Source organism: Chionomys nivalis, chromosome 13 (assembly GCF_950005125.1).
Source record: "Chionomys nivalis chromosome 13, mChiNiv1.1, whole genome shotgun sequence".
In the NCBI taxonomy this organism is placed as follows: Eukaryota; Metazoa; Chordata; class Mammalia; order Rodentia; family Cricetidae; genus Chionomys; species Chionomys nivalis.
The window spans coordinates 15,726,637-15,753,453 of record NC_080098.1 but is presented as its reverse complement, the minus strand read 5'-3'; the positions used below and the strand labels follow the sequence as shown (position 1 = coordinate 15,753,453).

The window sequence follows — 26,817 nt, the reverse complement described above, 5'->3', positions numbered from 1 at the left end:
TGAGAAAACAATTCTGAATTTAGAGAAATATTTTAGTTTTGTCTATGTACTGTGTAGAACTGCTAAGGCCACTTAGTTGAGTCTTAGATTCTATGGAGCCTGATATTTAAGGTATTTGAGATGCCTATAATGAGGAGGTAGTAACTTAAGATATAGTAAGTAGGACTATCAAATAGAAGGCTTAGTAGTTATTATCAAGTAGTGACCATGGAATTATTGCTATTGTTTGCTTCCTTGTACCCTATGTGCTATGAAATGAGATGGCCTGAAAGAGCCTGTTTGCTAAATATCTACAAATTCCCTCATAAAAAGACCTTAAAAATTCTTACAAAATGCTCTTGTGGATGATCTATTTGAATTTCTTATGAAATAGAGATATCTCAAAATGATACTGACGTGGTAACAAAATGATTGCAGGCAAAGTTAATATTTTTGCTATAATATAATATTCAACCAAGTCAGGTATATAAGGATCTGAGTAGTGGCTAACGAACCTTGAAGTGCACAGCACTAAAATGGGTGGGTCACTCTTTAAATACACTGTACTTTGATACAGAAACATCAAGTGATTTGCCTGAGTAAATAGCTATGTCTTTTGAATGGAGAGATTTATTGGGATATAGGAAATACTCAGCAGTTTCTTAAATTATTAAACTGGTTCTAAATTGATCTTAAAACCATTCATATCTAGATGAATAACATTGCAGTGATGGGAGGTGAGAACATTGGTTGATAAGTGGACTTCAGGACCAAGACTACTCCCCAGTGAGTTCAGTATTTCTGTAAAGACTTCACTTGCTTACTTTTCCACATTGATAAGTGGGTAGTTGGCACTGATTTATTGTGCAACTGGAACTATCACCACAGTAATTAATTCATGTACAAATGTAATGGATAAGCTCAATTTCTGCCAGGAGATATGCAAGACCATCTTATTCTAATGAATTTTTAGGAAATAGAGCTATGTGTTTGTATTGTCCCAGACTCACACAATGCAGCCTAATTCTTATGTGATGGTATTTGGAGACTGGGAACTTGGGAGGAAATCAGCTCATGATAAGATTAATGCTATTAAAACGGGATACGATTTGTTTCTACCACTGATTTTCTTTCTTAAATCAGGAAGGACACTTGAATTATCATAAGGGACCATTGCATGTAGGATAGTAAAATTGTCTCTAAATCACGAAATGGATCCTTAGCAGACGTATCAGCACCTTGGCCTTGGACTTCTCATCCCTGAGAACTTTGAGAATAATGGTGGTGTTTATTGGTTATAGCGCTGCAAACTGACTAACAGAGGAGCTATAGAACACAGCATACCATTGCATGCACCTTTAAGCTTTGTTATTATAAAAGAATGCAGAGTAAGATTAGAGAAAAGAAAAGGAACATAAGGCAAAATTAGGGGAAACCAGGAGCAAGTTTGTAGAGTGCTTTCCAATTGGAGTCAAACAGGACAGCCTAAATTTACCCAGTAAGGAATCCTGACAATATATGTGAAATGTCACAACCAACAAACAATACTCCTTAGAAACTCCGTGCCCATTGTATTAGCGTGGTTTACTCATGTAGTCAGATTTTATTTGGCATACACCAAAAGTCCAGCCTCCCATAAGGAAAGAAAGCTTTTGGCATGATCCATATTGCTTACACTAAGACTTTAGGAACAGTGATTTTTTCCCCCTAATTCATTGCAGAATAGTTAGAACCCTTTTGTTTCTAGTAAGACTCCAGATGCCAGCCAAGAGGAAACATTACAAATAAGTTTTCTGAGGCATCCTCAGACCTGCTGTGTATGCACTCTTTCCTGTGCACGCAGTGAAGACGCACTCCCAGAGCAGGGGAGAAATGAGTCTTGCCATCGGCACTCATCCTCCTCCCTGCTAATTTAACCTGCCTTTTGTCCTTTGAAGAAGATGGATGAGCCTTGGAAAATAATGGTGAGTTATTGAAAATATAATCAGATTGAGACTCTTGTAACAGCTGTGCCTCCAGATGCAGGTTTTGTACCAAAACAAATCATCAAGGTTTTGTACAAATATCAGCATGGAAAAATAGATTGATTTCTTTACCCCATCAAGCAAGCAACTATAGAAATATTTGGTTTTCAATTAAGAAGACAACAATCCTTTAATCTCTCTCTCTTTGTGTGTGTTTGTATGTCTATATATGTGTTGTGTATGTGTCTGCAAGTGTTCATATATATGTATTCATGTACATGTGTGTGTGTACATTGGTATGTGGATGTCAAAGGTAGATATCAGGAACTTTCCTCAAAAGCCCTTTGCTTTACTTTTTGAGATATGGATTTTGCTGTCTCTGCCTCTTTGGTGCTGGGGTTACAGGAGAATTACAGCACACTTGACTTTTACATGAGGGCTAGTAATTTAAACTAAGGTTCTCAAGCTTTTGCAGCAAAGACTTTACTAAGTAAATCATCTCTCCATCCCTAATTCTTACTTAAAGTCACAATCACTCCAATTGTACTTTGCGGGAATTCAATGTTCTCATTATTGGACAAGGCAGTCTGTGCACCCATGACAAACATGATATTGTTCTAGCAGAATCTGCACACCATGAACTAGCAGATTGTCTAGAGTCTTTGGTGAAGTCTACATGTGCAAAAATTGAGTGATAAAGCACACACACACACACACACAAGAACTTCTGATATTTTCATGAAGTTATGGAGAATTGAGCTACGCCAAACTAGAAAACTATTTGCTCCATTTGTAGCTCCTATCTCTGAAGAAGAAACTCAGTTGGATCCTTTGAAGTTTTAAAGAAAGATGTGGACAATGGGAAATGCAGTACTGCATGGTAACTAAATAAAGGTGATGTTCTTGAGTATAAAACTACAACATAAACATCTGTGGAAGATGAGTTGATCCACCTTGCAAAACTATCTCTAATATAAGACATTTCCAGGCTCCATCCTTTCAGATCAAAGCTTGTAAACATTGCCTTCATTCTTGGGAAATGGCTATTAGGAACAGATAGAGACTACATTCCTGGGAGACACCAATGACTCTGCTACTGGAGCTGCTTAAAGTAAATGGGATGAAATATGATCCCCGCACACACACACACACCATGCAAGAGTGCAAACATCCTTTCAACTAAGGAAGCAGAGTGCATTAGACTTAAAGAGGTCTCCACGTCTCAAGTAGATCACAGAAGCAGATTGTTCACACTCAAATACATCTGACTAATTTATATTTTCTTTCTGCTTTTCTAAATTTCCACTTTCAAATGTCTTGTTTTTGCTTCTCACTTGGCACTGAATAGCACTGGTACCAGTAGTCATCTGTTATACACTGAAATTTTGAAATAAGTGGAAGCTAGTTTGATGACCTAGCATTTCATTTCTATGTATTCTCCTAGGGGTTATAATTGTAAACATATTCATTATTTTGAAGCCGTTGGGAATAAAGTCTGAAGTTGTTAATTTGTTCTTTGAGATTTTCATACATGCATGCAATGTATTTTGATCACATAGGTCCTGCGTTTCTCCCCCAGCTATTCTTAGACCCACTCTTACCGCATCTCCCAACATAACGGGGACTACTTCCCTGAAGAAAACACTTTACCCAGGTAGCCTTCAGCTACCAAATCTCCTGAGTTGTCGGGGCTGAGGGAAAATGTTTTGAGTGACTCCCGCACCCTTGACTGGCTTGATCTTTTGTAGGTCGTGTGTAGCCAGCCTATCTGGTTAATTCTCCTCATTGTCTCACATAGCACTTTTGTGAATTTCTTTTAGTCACACATTAAATCTTGTTATCCCGTGTTTTAGTTACTTAAACTATATAATTTCACATTTCTCATGCAAGTCCGTGCTGCATTTTGTATCATTTATCCATATTTATCTTCACGTCACTAAATTTGTGTCCAGTTTCTTTGCTCTGCTTATGCCATCTGCTTTGTTTTCCTTTGCAATAATTGTATTGTTAATGGTTATTCACAAAGTCCTGTTTAATGTTCAGTTATCCTCTTGTTTGTTGTGCCTATTTTCAGTATTTAATCTTCCAATTATTTTATAGGTAGTTACTTTATTTTCTTTATAATGCAGGGTTTACATATTAAGCACAGCCAGCTGGTTGATTTTGTTTCCTCTGACATCAACTTGCTTTGCCCAAAGCAGACAATGTCTCATGGCAAGCTCGTATTTGAGTGGTCATAATCTCTGGAAATATTGAACTGGATTTTTAAGCAGACCAGGATTTTTTCTCTAGCAAATTCCCTTTCTTCCTTTGTGAAGAATATCAATACTAATTTTTAGTCTTCTCAGGTTGAAATCCTTTTATCACAGGTTCTGTTTTATTGTTTAATATCAAGGGTCTGTTTCTTTTTTAATACAATGTTACTTTGATCTTTGATTCTATTTCACCTCATCAGACTTGCTTTCATTGGCTATTTTAGCATTAATTGTGGAGTTTCCCCTAAGTATTATTTTAATAATAAACTAGTTCATTAACTCTATATTCAGCACTCTTTTTGTTCTTAACATTTGCTTTTCAGTTTGCAAGTTTAGCACTTAGATATGAATTTAAAATTTATATTCTATATCTTAAATGTCACCATAGGACCTTCATCCAGCAACTGATGGACACTGTGGGCAGAGACCCGCAGCGGAACACTGAGCCGAACTCCCAAAGTCCAGTTGAAAAGTGGGAGGAGTGAGAGTATGAGCAAAGAGGCCAAGACCGTGACCCACAGAATAGTTCAGCTACACTAATGGGAACTCACCCACTCCAGCTGGACAGGGAAGAGACCAGCATAGGACCAAACTAGACCCGCTGAATGTGGGTGAGAGCTGGATGGCTGGAGCAGACTGCAGGGCCACTGGCAGCAACACCAGGATTTATCCCTACTGTTTTTACTGGTTTTTAGGAAACCCATTCTCTTTGGATGGATACCTTGATCAGCCTAGATATAGTATGGAGGGTCTTGGACCTTCTCCAAAGAAACGTGCCTTACCTTCTCTGAGGAGTGGATGGGGGTGGGGTGGGGAAAGGGGGTAGAGGGAAGGAATGGGAGGAGGGGAAGGAGTGGGAACTGGGATTGGTATGTAAAATGAAAATAGTTTGTTTTTTTAAAAAATAAAATAAAACAAATTATATATAAAAATAAATTGGTGTATGTAAAAGAAGCTTCGTTACCTTAACTGGTTAAATTATGACAAAACTAATGAACGTGGTAAATACATTTTAAATAAATTAAAATATATATTCTTTTTTATCTCACATAGAACTTTTTTCATAATTTTAGAGTTGGCTAATTTTTACCTAGTTTTTAGTGTTGGTGTATGTGTTTGTACTGAGGGGGGTGGGTAGGTACCTGTGTGCTCGCATGCAAGACTGCACATGGCATGCCATGAGTGTGGATTTCAGAGAACAAACTTGGGGAGTTGGTTCTCTGCTTCCCCACTGGGCTCCAGGGATAAAATTCAGGTAGTGTTAGGCTTCTGCAGTCGGCACTTACATGCCGAACCATCCAGCTAGAGAACAGAGTAGCTTTTTAACAACAAAATACAATCGACCATTTTTAAAATGAAAAGTTGAAGCAGTATGTGTAGATTTTTATAAATATCTATACATACCTTTCAATAGGTTGTAAAATTTCTTAAAGTCAGAATTATTAAGTCATTGAATTATACTGCATCATACTTATCTACCATATGTTTTTTTATGTCTAGTTCCAATTATTAGTAAAGAATATGTAGGTGCTTTTGTTTTTATAAAAGTGAAAATAATCATTTATGTAAGATGTTTATTGAATATTTCACTCCTGACATCTTTCCTAGGACTTCATAATCAATGATGAGATCATTAGTAATAAACTTCAACACATTCACATAGGCCTCAATGAATGTTTTTACTTAGCGTTTAGGTCTAGGATCCCTTTTTAATTGCTATGTGATCTTGGACAGGTGCCTACTATATCTGAGCTGCAGTTTTTAAAGATAGCATAGAAAATAATGTAAGAGAGATGCTTTGATGTAATGAGAGAGGATAGAAAAATCGTCCAGTGAGGGTCAGAACTCTGGGCTCCAGTGAGCCCATCCCCGTCTTCTCCCTATCCTCGATAAAAACAACCTGTGTGGTGTCTGTGTTCTGTGATTTCTCACCCCCTCTGTCACTTACAGAGGAAAATGTGACAAAGTTTAATCTGTTGAAATTAGTTTTACCATTTAGGAACAAAAAATGATTTGTCTCATCAGATGTCACCCTATGGAGCTGCAAGGATTTGCTTTGGTTTTCATCATCCAAGTTCATTTCCTTCTAAATTATGAATGGCACTTTAAACAACATGGGATGCTGTCAATTTTAGTAGGGTAGCAATAGCTAATAATAAAGCAGCCTACAGTCTAAAACCAGGTAAGAAACAACTGTAATAGCAACAACATTTGCAACTGTTTGCAAAATGAAATATTGCTTAATATTTTAAAATATTATGAGACTGGAAGTTATGATCAGGATATAACATTGAAATACTCCTCTCTTTTCATGCCATTTCATGCTGCTTTAAGCTTTCTTCTCTCTCTTTTTTCTTGTTTCTTTTATTTCTTATTTATTCATTTTTCCTTACCATTCTTCTTTCCACCTTCTCAAACTTCCTTTCTTTTTAAAAGAGGAAAATTTAAAATGAGCTTTATGCATTATGATCCTCTACTGATTTTGTGTTGTGAAATGTGAGCATTCCTATTACATAAAATTGAAATTTCAAATGTAATAGGGTCTTGAAAATTAACAAAAGATCTAAAAATATAAAAGTAACACTGGAAACAACAAATACAAACCCTTCATCTGGTGGTGCTTAAAAGTTATATCTTTAGCAATGTTGCTTGTACACACACACAAAAGGTGAAATAATTATAATCTCTAATTAATTTCATTCAGGTAACAATTGAATGAAGTTGTTCAAGCAGTTAGAATTTCCCAGGACCTGTGCTCCCAAATGGAGAAACAATGATGAAAAAGTCACAGCCATTCCCTGTTTCGTGTGTGGACACAGACAAAATTTAATTACACAGCAGTCATGTGCTAAAGGAGAAATTAGCTCCAATGTAAATAAGGCCCTTCATTTTTTTCCTTCCTTCCTTCCTTCCTTCCTTCCTTCCTTCCTTCCTTCCTTCCTTCCTTCCTTCCTTCTTTCCTTTCTTTTTTCTTCCTTTTTCTTTCTTTGGTTTTTCAAGATAGGGTTTCTCTGTATAACCTTGGTGCCCATCCTGAAACTTGCTCTGTAGACCAGGCTGGCCTTGAACTCACAGAGATCCTCCTGTCCCTGCATCCCTAGTGCTGGGATTAAAGGCATGTGCCACCATCACCTGACTCATTTTCTTAATTATGTCTGTTTAACACATTTTGGATTTTCTTGTTTATTCATTTGCATGTGTGGGGTCATTTGAGTGTGTGTCCTTGCGTGTGTCACATCCACATGTTCAGGTCAGAACACAACTTGTGGGACCTGACCCTCTCCTCCTGTGTGGATTCTGAGGATGGAACTTAAGTGGTCGGGAGTGGTGGCAAATACCCTTACCTCTGAACCATCATACTAGTTCTACAGGACATGTTTTGTTGTTTTTGTTTGTTTGTTTCATTTTTATTTGTTTTTTTTTTCCCTGCTTTTATGGACTCTGGAGATTGAGCTGACAGACTAGAACAGAAGCACCTTTCCCTGCAGTGCCATTTTGTCAGCTTTGGTCTCTACATTTGTCTTTTAAAATTACATTTATTGTGTGTTTAGGGTATTCAGTGAAATATCAGAAGAATAAATGGTGTGTAATCATAAAGTGAGATAACATACACATTAGCTCATATAACTTACACATTTGTCATTTGATGTATGACAGGAGCAGTTAAACTTGGCTAATTCAGTGAGACTTTCTGTCTCTCTTTCTGTCTCTGTCTCTGTATCTCTATCTCTCTCTTACACACACACACACACACACACACACAAAACACACATACTGTAATTGTTTCTTCAGAAGGTCAGTCCGTCTTTCTATCAGGCCAACTGCTTCAGGATGTTAGGGAATACGGTAAGACAAGTGGATTCCATGACCATCACTTTCACACTTTTGTGGTTGTGAAGTGAGTTCCTTGGCCTGAAGCAATACTGAGTGAAATACCATGATGGTAGATAAAGCATTCTGTAAGTCCATGGATGGTAGTATTAGCAGAAGCATTATCTACAGGAAAGGCAAATACATAAGCAGAATAAGAATCTACTCCAGTAGGGACAAAGAGTTGTCCTTTCCTTGGAGGAATTTGTCCAATACAGTCAACCTGCCACCATGTCACTGTCTGGTCACTCCAGGGATAGTGCCATATCTGGGGCTCAGTGTTGGTCTCTGCTGTTGGCATATCTGGCACTTAGCAGCAGCTGTAGGCAGGACAGCCTTAGTGAATGGTAGTCCATATTATCAAGCCCATGCATAACCTCCATCTCAACCCCAATGGCGACTTAGCTCATGGGTCGATTGGACAATGACAGGGATGGCTGAGTGAAGAGGCTGCCTCTTCACAGAATGGGTCATCTTATCTACTTGATTATTGAACTCCTCCTCAGTTGAAGTCACCTTTTGATGAGCATTTATGCAGAACACAACTACGTTCACATCCTTTGTCCATTTGAAGAGATCTATGCACTAGAAATGAAACTTCTTCCACTCTTAGAAAATTGTTTAAGACACTTTGTTTTTTTTTTTAAATATACCTTTATTAGTTTCTATTGCTGTGACAAAATACATGACCAAAATTACTTAGGAGGAAAAAAGACTTGTTTTGACTCCTATATTCAGACCATTACATTGGTAAAGGAGTAGATGAGCAGCTCACTTCATGGTAGCAGGTGCATGTGGAGGAAGCTGTTTATATCAGAGCAGGCCAGGAAGCCATGAGAAAGGTAGGAACCAAGGGATAGGTATAGTCTTCAAGTGCATCCCCTAGTGACCTACTTCTTCCAGGTAGGTTCCAGTTCCTAAAATTTCTATAGACTTACAAAATAGTGCCAACAGCTGGAGGAACAAGAGTTGAAAACATGAGCATATGGGGACATTTCAAATTCAGTCCTCAATAAGCTTCTAAGTCAAGAAGTCAATAATAGATATTGACTTGAAGAGACAAAGGGAACTGGAGTTTTGAGACATGTTCTGAAGTCTCCACCAGAGTATAAGAAAGTAGGATACACATTGCACCAGACACATCAAGGACTTTAATATTTTATTTATTTTAGAGGAAAATAAGTAGTAATAAATATATTTAAATTTTAGAGTTGATATTGTGCTTAAAGAATAGAAGATGAATTATGAGAAAACTATCAAATTTGGAATGACAGAAATGAGAATTGATAGTCTCCAACTCTCACATAGAAGACACAATATTTGATTATTGAGATAAAATGGGTGAGAATAACCCAGGAACAGTGGACAGTTCAATAGACAGTTTCAAAGGAACCATTTATTGAAATATGAAACAGAGTAGCAGCTGGTTGATTCAGTTATTGATACAATTATATACATCAATTTGTGTGTATGTGTGTATGTGTGCTATACACAGGAAGAAGACTCTCTCAGGATTGCAGGTATCGATTTACAAGACAACAGTAAACAGATACTTCCTGATGTCACAGCTGTGAAGAAAAAGCTGAGAAGCACGTACAAACTGATCAGAAAATGAGACACTATGGAAATCTCTAAAGATAATCAGTATTTAAAAGACGAACAGAAAAGAGCCACAGAGAATGTATTTATCATTATGCATTCATCATATATAAAATTAAAAGGAGAAATATTTCTGAAGAAGGTTTAAAGGTTGTGTTAAGAGTTTACTGACAAGGCACAAAGAGGGATTGCCTTTCTTTGAGAGTCTTCAATGATCACACTGTGAATGTACAATGCTCTTTGCCCACAATACAGGAAGTTTACTTTGTTGACAAGAATAAAAATGTGCACAGGCTTATTCCCTACCTTTAAACCCGGGCCTTCCTATTCTACATTTTGTAGGTGCTTCCTACTGGCTTGGGGGTTAGCTTTGTCTTTTGCAGGTACACTGCAGAAACTTAAGAATAAAGCAGTAGTTGAAAACAACACTAAGAGCGAGGCATGGGGCCATATACCTCTAAATTCCACAATTAGGAGGCAGAGGCAGGATAGTCAGTTTAAGGCTAAACTTGGCAGCATAATTAGTTCAAAGCCATCCCTTTTATTTTTATTTTTTTTATTCTTTTTTAATTAAAATTTCCACCTGCTCCCCGTTTCCCATTTCCTTCCCCTCCTCCCAAATATTGCCCCCTCCCCCCACTCCCCTCCCCCTATCCCCACTCCTCTTCTCCTCCCCACACACCATTCCCCCTCCCTCTCGATACTGAAGAGCAGTCCAAATTCCCTGCCCTTCGGGAAGACGAAGGTCTTCTATCTACGTCCAGGAAGGTGAGCGTCTAAACAGGCTAAGCTCCCACAAAGCCAGTTCATGTATTAGGATCAAAACCTAGTGCCATTGTCCTTGAAAGCCATCCCTTTTAAATGAGATGATTTCCTCTGGCCCCTGTCAATGAACAAGGAAGGTGAAGAATCCCAGGAAATTATAGGCAAAGACCTATTTAAATAGTGCACTTCACAAAAATGTTAATGACTCCTCCTGGTAGTCTCTATTTAATGTCTCTGTATCCGCTACTTCAGTATGACGTTAATTTTGATTGTGCAGCTCAAGTCACACTCTTTATTGTTAAATAAACCAGGTATTGTTAAAAACCAGCTAAAGTGTATGGACAGGTGAGCTGGTATACGTTCTTGCCTGTATTTTCTCCTATACTTGTACCATAGTCTTAGTATTTGGGAGTTTGAGGCAGTAGGATTGCAAATGCAAGGCCAATTTAGCCTGCGAAGGGAGAACATCTTTCAAAAAACACAAAACAAATCAAAACCCAAAGACTGGTGGTAGAAGCTGTGTTTAATATGCCCAAGGCCCTGTGTTGTTCGTAACCCCCAAAAGAAAATAAGCATTTCATTCAGCAATTCTAACAATCTGGTTTGATCAGAGCACCCTAATTTTATATGAAAGAGGTTAAATGACATAAAAATGAAGACAGAAAATCTTTTTGTAAGTGCACAACTTTATTATAGTCCCCCTGTTTGTGTATTTGTTCTTTGTTAAGTTTTTCTTTTAGTAGATAACAAGATCATAAAACTCTACATAGGGTTATAAACAGCCATGTTCACCTAGCTTCAGTGGTGTAATTACTTAAGTTAAATATTTTCCAAAGTCCTTCCCCTGAAAGAGCGAGTTACTGCCTGGGAAGGCATCTGCTCAGAATTGTATTAGAGATTCAGAGTCATACTTACAAGAAACAAATCTGGAAAACAGAGAGAAAAAAAAAGCTTCCAGTTATGAGCTGTCGTCTTGTCCGTGATTGACTCTGCATCCCCAACACCAAGGGATGTTCCTGTTCCAGGCTGTCCGGTTGGTGTTCCCAATGAAAGGACCTTTTTGTTTCCTCTGGACCGCCTGTCTTTTCATTTCTCTACTGTGTCAGCGAGGAGCCCAAGCCTTTTTGTGCAGTAATGGAGTCTCTTTGCCTTCTGATTATGTGTGTGACTTCACAGACCATTGTGGGGACAACAGTGATGAGCAGCACTGTAAGTGTCATCTATCCTGCCCCAAGTCCTGTTCCTTGTCTCTTCTTAGACAGAGGCTCCTGAGGAGTCATGGGCTCCAGCTAGGCTCCTATGCAAGTATGTTCTTATTTCAGAAGTACTAATAAATATGATTTCTGTATAAAATTGTTATAATATCACATCGCTACAATTTTAATTAGATGGAAAGGGTTTTAAAATAGCTTTTGTATTTATAAAAAAGTAGTAAACAGAAATTTAGCTTTAGTTTTTGACTAGTAAAGCAAAATTTCAAAGAAACTCATTAGTTCAGTTGCAAAATGCTAGGATGGAAATTATAAGCTGAAGTCTAGATTTAATATGGAAATTAATTTTAGTTTGGATGAGAGATTTTATTTTCACTTATGGGACACTACTGCCAAATGACTTAATATGCATAGCAGAATGTCAGCTTGTACATTTTACTACAGAATAGTTGAGACTATGGTGGGAATTAAAGTCTGGGGTGAACTATTTGTTGATTGTGTGAAGTTGAATCTTTGTTTTATTATTAATGATGTTAAGATGAGAGAACGTCCGAAACGGGTGAGCACATGCTCCATTGCTTACTGGAATAGTGTTAATGACAGGAAGTACCTTATCCAAGGAGAATGCAGAGGGTGACATGTATGCATCTGGTGTTTCTACTACAATACACAATCTTGAAAGAACACCGACCAGTGCACGTGGAGCCTGGTATCATTCTTTTATACAATCTCCTTTTGCAAATGATGTTTTTACAAAATTGAGACAGTTTTGTTGTTGGTCATAAACTATTGATGCAATCATCAGAACCACAGATTTTTATTATTGCCCATTACATAATTCAAATTTCCATTTTCTAATTTTATTCAGCTAAAGTGGCAGTCAGTGCTTATAGAATTTATCGCTTTCTTTTGGGAATAAGCATCTCTATATTTCTTCTTACCACTGCCTTCCTTTTACATAGTTGGTCATATACATCAAAAAAGAAGAAAAAGATTACTGAACAGTTTTTCCTCTGAAGAAGAGGTGATGATTTTTCTCCTAGTTTGGGATTTTCATCTGATCGTATCTAGTAACTATTAAACACAGAGAGCAACCAAGGACAAGAATCCATTTGTATCTGTCCAATTTTCCCAGTGAGGCTAAATATGGATATGCCTCCCCACCCTCAGGTCTCTCTGTGAAGCCCTTCTTGCCCTCAGTGGGCAGCAGAGAGGAACCACTCTGTTGGCTTGACAGGAAGTACAATGTCCCTCTATGATTAATCTCTCTAAAGCTTTCCTTAGCCCTGGCGCCGTGACATCGTGGATGGTCTTGCTTTGGGGAAAAAGTAAATGTGGGAAAAAGAGGGAGAAAGCTGCTGAAGTCTCTGCTGTATGAAAGTTTTAATAAGCCAGTCTCCGAGAAAGGCAGTCATGATGGGTCTGTCTAGTAAACACATTTCATTTTAAATGTTTAAATTGGGAAGTTGACTCTTGGATTTGCTGTTTTTTATTGTCGTTTTCTGCAAACTTTCTACTTTGATATTTTATTTAAAATGTGGACAAGAACCTGGAGACAAAAGTGAGAGACATTTTAAAGTGTTAGGTAATTTTTTTTTTTTTTTGTATACAACACTGGGGGAGAATATTGTGAAGGGATGATGGATAAACAATTTCACTCACAAAAATACTTGTGATGCTAAGCTTAGTTTGGCTTAACAAATTAACTTCATAGTGATGGTACGGGAGCTATGTTGAAATAAATATCCAATTCATGTGACCTTTAAAAAATAGATCAGCATGTAAGCCCTTGAGACTTTTCTTAATAAAACTGGAAGAACTGAAGTTGAATATCACTCACCACTTATGTCATTCATATGTTTTGAAAATATTCTTGTTCTCATTTTACTTCATACTCATATTTAAACAATTAAAATTGTTTCAAAATTTCATAGATAAACATATGATACTTTCATTATTTCTCCTTAGGTATGTGTATTTAGCGCTGCCTGCTTAGGGGTGGGAAAACTATTGGCAAGCTAGAGAAAATCCATTCTCCTCTTTCAGTAGTGATGAGCTGTTGTAGTTCATCACCTAGGGCTGGGGCCTTGTGAAATTTCTCTCTCTATATGCTAGCATGCTCACTGGTGTGGTCTTGTGAGGTCTAGTGAAAACAATCACATTGTTGAGTGTTCATGGGTGCAGCATCTCACTGTGTGTTAACAGCAATATTATATGTATATAGTAGAATATGATTATATCAAAAATTGGTGTATCTAATTACTTCTCTTATTTTTGTAATAAAACACTTGATTTCCCTTTCTGTTATATTGAAATATGCAACATTAATTACAGTCATCTTATCATGCAGTAGATCTAAAATTTTCTCCTTTTCTAACTGAAACTTATACCCTGTGAGTAATAACATCCTATCCTAACCCCAGATTCTAGTAGTGTCATTCTTCTCTCAGAGTTCAAAATGTTTAGATTCCATATATAAGTGACTCCCTGAGATATTTCTTCTCCTATGGCTGGCATACTTGAGTTAGCACAATCTTAAGCTTAATTCTAGCTTAAGAATGCTGTTGCAAGTGACATAAATTTCTTTTGTAAGTCTAAATAGAGTTTCATGGTGTACGTATCATATATTCGTCATCCATCCATCCATGATTAGGTGTTTATTTGACCAATGTGCAATAATAGTGAGATGAGGACATTCTTTTCACATATTAATTTAAATTATTTATATGCATCCATGAGTGACATTTTCAAACTATATGGTCATTGTGTTTTTAGTTTTATAGTAAATTTTAATTTTAATAATGGTTGTACTAATTTGCATCCCCCTCAGAAATGTATATATTTTCTCTTTCCTTTCTGTTTGTGCTAAAACTTCTTTTTTACCTGTTTATTTTCTTTTCTATGGTAAATAAGAACTGAACCATGGGAATGATAGACACGAACTCTATCACTGAGTTACACCCCTAGCCCCTTTCTATATTTTAGTTTTGAGAAAGGATCTCCCTACATTGTCTAGGCTGACCTTGAGCTTGTGATTCTTCAACCTCAACCTCTTCCTTAGTACCTGGAATTACAGACCTGCAGTACTAGGCTAGCTCCTTTATCCTATCTTTCATAACAGCAAATCCCAACAGGCATGAAATAGCATCCCTCTGTAATCTTATTTTGCATTCACTCGTGTATGTGTCGGACTTCGCTGAGTGAGAAATGTCTCCCATTGTCCTTTGCCAATTTTCAAATTGTATTGCTCTATCGCTATTGAGTTATTTGAGTTCCTCAGTTATATTGGATATTCTTTTTACATGTCATGTGATGGGCACCTTTTATTCCCACTGTGAAGATTATTTCTTCACTTTATTAATTGCTTCATTTTCTGTGTAGAAACTTTTTAGTTTGAAGCAATCCTTTTTGTACATTATTGCTTTTGTTGTTTATATCATGGGAGTCATATCCCCACAAATTGTCTCCAATCATCATTTTAGTGTTGTACTTCTCCTAATTTGGGGTTGTTTTTCTGTTCTTTCCTCTTATCTCCTTGATATATAATGGTAGATTATTTACTTGAAATCAATAGTGTGTGTGTGCATATGTATGTGTGTACATGTGAATGCATGTCTGTGCAATAGTGCTTGTGATGTGTACATGCATGGGTGTTGAGGTCAGAGGTTGATGCCAGGTGTCTTTCTCAATTTTCTATATCCTATTTTTTGAGATTGTAATTTTCTCTGGTTCTGAAACTCACCACTTCGCTAGGCTGACTGGATAATGAGCACCAGAGATCCTCTTGTGTCTTCTACAGCTAAATAAGCACTCATTGCTGTGCCTGGCTTTTATTTTGGCATGGGGATCTGATACAGATCTCCATACTTGTACAGCAAGCACTTTATCCATAGAGCCATCCCCCCAGCTGCAAATCTTGGATATTTATAAGCAGTCTCAATTTTCAAATATTTATGAAATTTCCAAGATCCCTCTTGCTGTTGATTTCAAGATCTGTGTTATTATGACTTAAAAAGACACTTGAACTGATTTTCATAAATTTAAGTTTAATAACATTTATTTTGTAACATAACGTAGGAGCTGAGAGCTTTTGTTTGCATGTATTTGACAAGTTTCATAATACTGTGTCTTTACATTGATGCTTGAGAACACAGGAAAATGCCGACTCTACCAGTAGCATTGGAAGATGGCGACAGGTTTTTACTATTGAGTCTAGCTTGAGATTCTGCTAGCGTGTGGTCTGACTTTGGTGTCATACTGAGCTCAGCCACTGCCTGTTCACTAATGTTAAATGGAATTGACCCAGTAAGACCCCCAGGCTGGCTTCTGTCTCATGCAACAATACCAAGTGGGTTCTGTTATAGCCTTTGGCGATCAGAATTTTAAGTTATTTTCCCAGTTGGATAAGAATATGCTTTGTAATTTGTCACTGAGCAAAGAAAGCTCTGTATTGGGCAGTGAATATGAGCAAGACTTCGGGGTCACTGCTTAGCCACTTGGGTAAGGTAAGTTCAGATAATGTTGTTCCAATTTTTTTTTATTTTTATTTTTTATTCTACTTTTGAGATTAAAATATAATCCAATTATTTCCCCCTTTCCTTTCATCCCTCAAAACTACTTTATATACCCCCTTTTACTCTCTTATAAATGAATGGACTTTTTAATTAATTGATGTTATGTGCATGTATGTATATGTATGTTATATATATTCATAAATATAATAGATCCATCCATTTTAGGGTTAGATATGCTCTTGCCTTTAGGTCTATGGTAAACTTATTCAGAACACCAAGATTTGGAGCAGTCATGTTCCTAACTGACTGGGATGGGAAATAGAGAAAGAGTCTCAGATACTTGTCCACTTATGCTGGGCTTTTGATCTTGGGATGCCTTAGAGAAAGGATGGGACTGGGCAAGAAAGATGACTGGGAACTCAAGTCTAGAAGACACACACAAACTTGCTAACTGCAGACCCATCCAGCAGTGAGACTTTGCAACATGGTGCCTTTGTTGGGTGAAAGGGGATGGGGCAGCCTCTAGATCTGCATACTGCTTACTGTGGACACCACCACTGTTCCTTCTCTTAGTTCCTTCTCTTAGTATCTAACTGCTTGGCAGTCTAGTTGAGGAGATGTTCCATTGCTCCCCATGTAGTAAGACAAGAAAGATCCTTCCATGAAAGGTACTAAAAGGTTGGAAAAGTTAATTTCTCAGTCTCCTTAGCTCTGTGGGAACCTTCGGTTCCAGTGCTGGTCTGATCTGGGTAATGGGTAACAGAGAGGGGAACCACTCCTCTTACTCTTCAAACGTGGGATTTCTCAGTTGGAGATTTGAAGATGGTATCTCAGCCTCATCCCAACATCATTTATGTTTTATTTTTATTTTTGGATAGTTACTATAAGAGAATGCTGCGATGAAAGTTGGAATTTGATGCTGCCTCGTCTACCACCTTCCTGTCAACACTTCGACGCATTCTTTTCCCTTCTATGTTAATTGGTTTATTTCTTTTAGCAGCAGGTCGATGCAAATACACACTAAATGCTATAGTTTCTCTACTAGCATTTGCTTGAAGTTATTTACTGTACAAAGACTTTAGTTTGATTGCTTTTTCTTAGCAATAAATTCCATGAAATTATTTTATTACTATAACTTACATCTAACACAACCAGAAGCTAATAATAGAGTGGATTATTAATGGGGAGTGGAGATATGGCCTTTGCAATGGGCTCCTCTCACTGTAAATTTTCAGTTAACATAAAGTTCAGGAAAAACTTTTTAGATGGTATCTTTATGTATCTGCAGGTGACATTAATATTTTCTATACACACAGTAATCTTTAGTTACATTTTAAGATTCAAAATTGAAAGATGTATTTAGTTCATCAGGCATTTTATTTTTCTTTCCTACTATGTATTATGCTAAGAGTATTTCTATCCATGGAAGTATTTATTTTCATATTTATAATTTAACATGAACTGTCATTATATTTTGAGGTTATAAGTGATGCTTTTTGCATTTTTTGCATCAAGGAGCAAGTTTTTCAAACCATAATTACTTTGCAAAATTATAAATGTATATGCAAAAAGCAGAAATTGTCTTAGAAGTGCAGTTTTAAATCTAAGAGGTTTAGCCAGATAAGGTTAAGTATCAAAGTGTTTCTTCAATAGGATCAGAGCTAACTACTTTTAAGACTAATTGATTCTTTGAAATGCTGCGGAAACAGATGAAATGTGAGATGTGTGGAATTTCCTTTGCTATTGCTTCAAAGCAAAGTGTTTCATGAAGCAGCTAACAGAACTGTTTAACAGTTCAGCTGGCCCTGGTGACATGTCTTAATCTGTCAGCATGCTGCAATGCACACATAGACTGGGTGACTTAAATAACAGATACTTATTTCTCAGACCTGGAGCTGGGAAAGCCATACGGAGGTGTTGGGTTCACTGTCAAATGAGAATATTCTTCCTGGCTTGTAGATGGTTGTTGGTTCTACATAGACAAACTTCTAACATCTCTCCTTGCTAGAGCACTGATTGTGTAACAAGGATTCCTCCTGTCAATCACTTCCCATGATTTCTGCTTCCACAAGCCCGTGCTTTTAAGATCCAGCCCCTCAATTTGAGGTGGAAGGCACACAAAAGTGCAATGCACAGCAGCATTACACAACTAAACCATATAATATTGCGCACTGGAGGCTTGTGTGAAGCAAATTAGAAAAATTGTATCATTTTCAGAGTCTTCTGAATGGTTTGCTTCAGTCACATGACCACGGTACATTTTCATGGAATCAATTTATATGTTAATTACATTATAGTACAAAATTCAACAGAAGGAAATTTGGGAACATGTCAAAGTATCGTCCAAGGTCACCTAGAAAATGACTAATAACAGCTAAGAAGGCAATAAGCAAAAAGACTAATGGGAAATGCACTTTTGTTATTGATGGAAAATATTTTCTTGAAAAGGCTTATAGCAATGCATTCTGTAAATTACTCTGGTATTTTGGAAATCAATAATTAGAAATATGATTGCTAGAAATAACAAGGAGGGAATGTGAGATAACTGCATGGGTGAAGCACTGGCCACTAAGCCTGGTGGCCAGAGCCCAGTTCTGGGGCTCATTTGGTGGAACATGAGAACTGGCTTTGGCAAGTTACCCACGGATCTCTATACACATGCTATGGCAAGCACATGCCCACACATATGCACACAGGTAAGTACATTTATCTTTACAAAATTTAAAGAACTAGAAATCACATCTGTAATACACTTAACCCAGAATGGTGGCATCCCAGATGAGCTGAGAAATTGTGATAATTAATAATTCCAGCCGATATATGCTGGGTACTTAGGAATGCCAAGCACCTCTAAGCACTATCCTCCCAGGAATTGTATCCAAATAGTAGGAAGTACTATGTTTCCAATTTTGCAGACGGAAAAAAGCAGCTAAATAAGGAAAAATAAAACACGAAAACACACAGAGCTTTGCAATTTACACCAAACTCTGATTCTGCAGTCTTTGTCACTAAATACTGTCCAACACTGACTGCAGACTGTATGGAGGTCACAGATGTGTATGGGGCTATTTTGTGACATTGATTGGATTTGTTCTATTTATAAAATATTTCTAAAGTTGAAACACTTTTTCTTCCTTGAATGACACATTTGTAATATTATCAAAAATTACAAAAATATCCATACTTTCCCAACAGTGATTTCACTTTTAGTAATTTTTTATAAGAAGCAAACAAGTTTATATAAAAATTATCCACTTCGCAACATTATCAGTTATGATAAAGGTGTAGATAACCTACTGTTATATTTGGTTAATGTTCAAATAAATCATGGGATACCTATGCTGTAGGAATTTGTGCAAAAATTTGCCAATTTTTGTGTTATTTAAAATGAGAGAATGCACATGTTATATAATTACTAAACAATTATAACCAATAATATGGAATATCGCTGCATGGAAAGAGTATGTGGAAATGTCTATACACTGGGATTACATTTGATTTTTCCTTTTTCTATATTATGTTTCTAAAATACATTTTTATAATCATAATAAGACAGTATTTTTAGATTATTGAAGAAACAGCATTTTTATTAGCATTGTATTTGCTAAAAACGAGAACAAAGCAATGACAGGCATATTAGCCCAATTACAGAATTTCTTTTCTCATAAGTTTCTATTTGTTTTCCTCAAAAATACAAAAAAAGATGTTTGGTTTTCCTTCTTGTTGAAGTGTCTATGTGGAAGTCAACATATAAAAGCATAGAATTTGGTGTTAAAGTAGTGTGTTACTTCAGTTCTCAGTAGTCCTCATTGTCCATTATGTTCAGCGAGACCGGTTTTGTCCCAAGCTTTTTCAGACCCCGGCCAGCTGGTCTTGGTGAGTTCCCGATAGATCATCCCCATTGCCTCAGTGTGTGGGTGCACCCCTCGCATTCCTGAGTTCCTTGCTCATGCTCACTCTCCTTCTGTTCCTCCTTTGGATCGTGAGACTTCAGTCCAGTGCTCCAATTTGGTCTCTGTCTCTGTCTTCTTTCATCGCCTGATGAAGGTTAATATTCAGGGGGATGCTTATATGTTTTTCTTTGGGTTCACCTTCTTATTTAGCTTCTCTAGAATCACGAATTATAGTCTCAATGTCCTTTATTTATGGCTAGAAACCAAATATGAGTGAGTACATCCCATGTTCCTCTTTTTGGGTCTGGCTTACCTCACTCAGGATAGTGTTTTCTATTTCCGTCCATTTGTATGCAAAATTCAAGAAGTCATTGTTTTTTACTGCTGAGTAGTACTCTAATATGTATATATTCCACACTTTCTTCATCCATTCTTCCATTGAAGGACATCTAGGTTGTTTCCAGGTTCTGGCTATTACAAACAATGCTGCTATGAACATAGTTGAGCATATACTTTTGTTGTATGTTTGGGCATCTCTTGGGTATATTCCCAATAGTGGTATTGCTGGGTCGAGAGGTAGGTTGAACCCGACTTTCCTGAGAAACCGCCACACTGCTTTCCAAAGTGGTTGCACAAGTGTGCATTCCCACCAGCAATGGATGAGAGTGCCCCTTTCTCCACAACCTCTCCAGCAGAGGCTATCATTGGTGTTTTTGATTTTAGCCATTCTGACCGGTGTAAGATGGTATCATGGGTTCTTGATCCTATTGCACGTAATGGCTTTGTGGGAGCCCAGGTAGTTTGGATGCTCACCTTAATAGACCTGGATGGAGGTGAGTGGTCCTTGGACCTCCCACAGGGCAGAGAAACCTGCTTGCTCTTTGGGCTGAGGAGGAAGGAAGACTTGGTTGGGGGAGGGGGAGGAATTGGGAGGTGGTGGCGGGGAAGAGGCAGAAATCTTTAATAATTAAATAAATTAATTAATAAAAAAGTGATAATAAAAAAAAATAAAGTAGTGTGTTACGGTTTTCTAGAAGAGGAGTCAATGTAAGAAGAAAAACATTAGCATAACAGATGCACATCCTGCCTTGTCCGTTCATACCTACACTTAGGACCTGGCACTCATCCTTTGCGACACCTGCACACATGGGTGAAAAGAAGTCTGTATTTCCCACTTTATTGGAGTAGAAAGTCAGGACTTTCTCTTTCTGTGCTACTGCTCAAGGCTACTGTGCCTGCATGTCTTCCACCACCCACAGCTTCTTCTGTATGTGACCTTCCTGTCCCGTGCTTGGGATATCAGTAATAGACTTCATCTCTGAGCAGTGACCACAGTCAAAAGATTCTCCTGTGCTCATGCTTATATATGGGTTTGAACTCAACTTGCCCTTGACTCCTGTCTGAACTACATGTGACTTGCTCATCACACAGCCAACATGGTTCCCTATGGGGTTCCTAAGACCAAGTCTTTTGTCTTCTCAAGCCTGAACCTCCAGTGTACCTCCTTCATTACTGTTCCCATATCTCCTGGCTTTGCTTCAAATTGTGATTTTTTTCCCTCAAATATAATCATATGGCATTAAGTCTACACCTGCATCCTCCAGACCTCCCTTTGCTATTAGCAGACTCAAACAATTTTCATGTAGTCATATTTGAAAAATGCCCAAATCTTCTTATATTTCTACTATGATTGTTTTAACTTTTTCAGAGGCAATGGTCAGAGCAGAGTGATATTAGGAGATGGAAAGAATCAAAAGATACCTATTAAGTTTTCAAGATTTATTGCTAAAATCAGCTTCCTTGAATATTCTTAGAGATTTTGTCTTGTGAGACTCAGATGATGGGAAGGAAGACTAAGATTCCATCTTCAGTGTCTTCAGATGGGTCATGCAGAATACAAACCTAGGTCTGACTATGTTCATAATGGGATAGATAAAGAGACTTAGGGAGAGAAGTCCCAGTAGATCTGAATGATAAGTTTTGAGGACCTGAAAAAATCATTTGATGAAAAAGTCATTACTTTTAAAGTTTTTTATTTTTATTTTATGTGCATAGGAGTTTTGCATTATATGCATGTACATATTTGCACCACATGAATGCTTGTTGCCAGCAGAATCCCAGAGAGGACATCAAAGTCCTTGGAACTAGAGTTACATATGGCTGTGAGCTACCACCTTGGTGCTGGGAACTGAACCTGGGTCTGCTGCAAGAAGAGCAAGTACTTTTAACACTGAGTCATTTCTCCAGCCACAAAGTCTCTCTCTCTCTCTCCCTCCCTCTCTCTCTCTCTCTCTCTCTCTCTCCCTCCCTCCCTCCCTCCTTCCCTCTCTCTCTCTCTCTCTCTCTCTCTCACACACACACACACACATACACACACACACACAGAGAGAGAGAGAGAGAGAGAGAGAGAGAGAGAGAGAGAGAGAGAGAGACTAAGTCTATAATTCTTCCATCCAACACAAGTATAACCATGGGGTACACCAGACGGACTGGAAGGGTTTGCAGAGGGGGATGTGAGAACCACATTATGGAAATATTTATCTTTGGCTTCATTAGAGGCCAACAACAGAGATTATTCAGAATAATTTTCTTAATTTTGAAAGTTGGAATATTCAGGTCTAAATCACAGTTTCTTTTTGCTAGACAAAATATTCAACTGATCCTCATTCTTGGATTTCAGAACCAAAGGACCAAAGAGAGTTGTAATTTTTAGATTCATAGGGCTTTTCTAAAACTATTGAAAATATCCATAAAAACACTTAAAATTCACACACACATATCAAACTTATCTTATAATTTTATGCAACCAAACTGGCCATTCTATGACAAATAATAACATTAGCTACCTTTTGTTTTAGTGTACAGAATCACTAGTGTCATCCAGAATTAATATCTGTGCAGATCCTTTGGATGTTAGGAGTGAGTGTAATAATCTTAAAGCTCTTATCACAGAGGAATATGCTAAGTCACTTGGCTCCTATTATCAATGTGAAGAAAGTAAGATCTAAGGTCAGCAACCTGGATATATAGACATATAAGACAACCCAACACTCTAAACTTAAATTCTAACTACTACTATGTTTTAAACAGGAATAGTTCCTTTTGTTTGAATGCTATTTAAAAATAATGTGTCAGTAAGTCTCATAGGATATCATAAAATAAAACAAATTTTCTAAATAAAACTACCCATTAGTTATAGCTGTTACAATATGTGCACGAATCTGTGTTAGCCTAGGTTTCCTTTCCATAAAATTCAGAAAAAGCAAATCTAAAATGCATGGTGATATAACAAAGTAAAAAGTAAACACCACAGGATAACATGCTTAAAATGATAAGTTTTAGGCGATACGTATTTTCCATAATATAAATTCATTGACGATAACAATTATGCTTCCAAGAACTATTAGGTAGAGAAAAATGAGCTTTTCTGATTTAAGCCTAGGGAAACTGTGAAATGTGATTTGCTTTTGATGTTTTCTACCTTATCTTTTGTTTTGCTAGCGCTGTCCTCATTCTTACATTGTGTTCTTTCTTCCAAGAACATTATATTTTAATGATTTACCCAGACCACACTTTCCTGAATGCATCCTGAGTTCTGGGTTATCTGACACGCCCCACTTTTGTCAATATTAAAAACTTATGACTTCTCATTTTCTCAGGAACATAACTGAAAACAACTTTCAAGATCTCATACTTTTATTCTGTTGTAAAAGATTTACTCTATGAGAGATTCTTCAGAATTCCCTTAATGATCAAATCGAGGGCTGTGCAAGCTGACTCACAAGATAATTAGGGATTCCAGGAAACCTTTAAAACACAACATGGAATCATTCTCCCTCTTTGACGAGTGGAGGTTTGACCTTAGGGTTCATAAAAGTAAAAGCAAAAAGACGAGTTTCAGATGTTGAAAAGAACACACAGGAATTTGACAAAATGCCTGAGTACTTGCTGGTCATTATGTTGTTTAAATGTGCTTTAACCCACACAATGTGTTGTAGCTGTATTAGTAGCAGTCTACATAGTGGCAGACTTGAATACAGCAAATAGCTGAGGATTTGAGTGCTGAGTCACATTTTGAATTAGAAAACTAAACAGCCACAATTCTGTGAAATTGACAAAATGGTTTAAAATGTGCAATTCTGTGCTGGTGGGAAAATGAATACTTATGAAAATTTTGGATGCCTTTGAATAATCCAGTAGCTCATGATTGCTTTTTCAAACAAAATTAGTTGAAAATGTGTGCTGATTAGATTCATTTTATAACAAAAGAACCCCCATTGAGACTATTCAGAGGGAAAAGGTGTTTTGTTTAGCTATTTTTCTTGAGTTTTAACATGCCCAGAAATCATCATTACCTCTAGGCGAAAAAGAACAAAGAACTTAGCAAAAGAACATCAACTCAGCAATTGTACTGAAGGTTGAAGGTAATCTCTTCCTATTAAAACAATATTTGTCACCTCTGTGAGAATTTGTGCACGTAACTGCTAAAATATGAAGAGTAAAAGAGCTGTTTTTAATTATGGATCATTGTAAAATTTGTTGGAAACCAAAATAAAATTTGAAAAATAAAAAATATTTATGCAAATATGTTCTCAGTTGAGTGGATAACATACAATTTTGTGTTAACTAATGAAAAGTTTATGTTATAAGAAACATATTGTTAAATGACTTCATAGTTCTGTGAATATCCTAGCATATAGTTGCTTAAACCAAGATATTATAGTCTATTGTCTATGCACAATAGACTGGTTGAAATAATCACATTCTATCTGCCCTCAGTCCTTGCCTGAGTAGTGGGCATGTGGTGTAATGCTGTGCATTTATACAACTGACTGGATAATTAGTTCAGTGTTTGTGCAACCAGATAACTTAAATATTTCAGAAGTTTTGTAAAATCCTGAGTTTAATGTGGCATAATTCTTAGCCTAATAGAATTTTTGATTTTTTTATAGAATGGTGTCAACTATCTGTAAAAGGGTGGCTTTCTTAGGTTGGCTAGAATTAATGATTTTTTTCCTGTAACTTTAATAAAAATAGCTTAAGGACTAAACTAATTAGGCCTCAGAGTAGGGCTTTAGGAACTAGAAACAAGAAGACAGAGTTTCAGTCTTGACCCATCCTTAATAACTCGACTAACTTATTTAAGTTTCTTAATATCTGGAAGACATCTTCTCAGATTCCTCTTCAGAAAATGCTGTTTTTCCTGAGGCTGCTGAGGATCAAAACTGTTAGATTATTGCAGAACAAATGACCCCTGTGCTCACTGAGGATTCTTGCTTGTGTAACAGAACACTGCTCTTTAGCAAAGTCTTCCAAAATAAGGAAGCTAGGAGTAAAGGCAATAAAGCACAGAATTGATAAAAAAAAAGATATTTCTACGTTACCTTTTCATTCCCATAAAAGATGTCCAGAAAATGCACCATATACATGGCTATGACTAAATCATATTTATATCTGAAAATATGATTAAATGAAAACCATTGTTTTTTTTTCCACTGAGATGTCAGGCATTATCTGAAAACTGGCAAGCATATTTACTCCTATTATGGCTAATGCAACTAGGGAAGAAAGGCACTCAGCAAAGAGTTGAGGTTGTTTAGTGTACTAGTTTAAGCATGAGCATTGCTGTGACTCTTACAACTAGGGAAGGGGATATTTACATTTGAGACACTGGACTTATAAGACATGACATTTCTTGACATTACATAGTAGAAAAAAGAATAGTAGCCAACTCATTTTTAAGATAACAAACAACAACAACAAACAGCAACCAAAACCCAAGTCCTCAAATCATCCTGTTACTCTTAAGCTTCTCCAATCAGTTGTCTCTAAAGGGGAAGGGGGCTCAGAAATGCCTCTTCCTTGATAAAAAACACCAGTATTTATCCCAATGCTGAGATTCAACCAAAAGGCAGCTTAATTCCAAAGGTGCATACTAGAGACATTTGACTTTCAATCAGAGAGGCTTTTATGATTGCTTTTTGAAATCTAAAATTCTGCTATCACCAGGTATCATGCAAATCAATATTTAGATGAAGATATAAATGTAATAGTAACAATTACATCTTATGGTACCCCAAGATTTTAAAATGTAGTTATGAATATGTTATTAGATCCTCACAGTAGTAGTTTGAAAGACACAAGGTGGGCTGTTGACATTTTAATTTTACAAGAAATCAATCACAAAAGCTTCCTGAAGGATTTGGTCAAGTCACTCAGTTAATGGAACCCCAAATTACAGTGGTCTTATGGCCCTGTGAACCCCTCTTTCTCTTTGAGTGCACAAAGTCTTGTGTGTTGTTAATTTACTAGAATGTCATGTCCAAAAGGATTTGTGTGAGTAGAGTTTGAGCTGTGAAACAGTCCTTTTCTGCTAACCTTTTAAAATCTGAATCTGATATAGTCTTTAACACATAAGAAAGGAAATTGTAAAAAGAATAATTTCTTTTTATTGCTCATTAGGCCAGAGTTATGAAAGGTGTGACTTTGAGGATGGGCTTGGCAGCATGACACAAGATCAGAATCTACTACCTTGGAAAAGAAGAAGTGGGCTCATTGGTCCTTCACCTCCATTCAGGGACCACAATGGCAACGTATCTGGTAAATGCTTTGAACTTAATTTTGTCAGTTACATGATATGCTTTGTTGTCTATACCATTACTTTGTTATCATATCAGTTACTCAGAGTTTAATTCACTCAAGGAAGATTCAGGAAGATTCAGTCATCATACTTCTATACATTAAATGGTGTTCTTTGATAACACTTT

At 37.0% G+C, this 26,817-nt stretch overlaps 1 protein-coding gene across 1 annotated transcript in view; it reads left to right on the top strand.

The window, feature by feature from the left end:
* The first annotated feature begins 11,478 nt into the window (after window positions 1-11,478).
* The window catches only part of Malrd1 (MAM and LDL receptor class A domain containing 1), a 642,532-nt gene continuing 627,193 nt past the window's right edge, over window positions 11,479-26,817 (top strand). Inside the window, exons 1-2 of the mRNA XM_057787647.1 lie at window positions 11,479-11,641; window positions 26,513-26,650. Of these exons, the coding sequence (XP_057643630.1) occupies window positions 11,479-11,641; window positions 26,513-26,650 (301 nt within the window). The remainder of the gene's footprint in view (window positions 11,642-26,512; window positions 26,651-26,817) is intronic.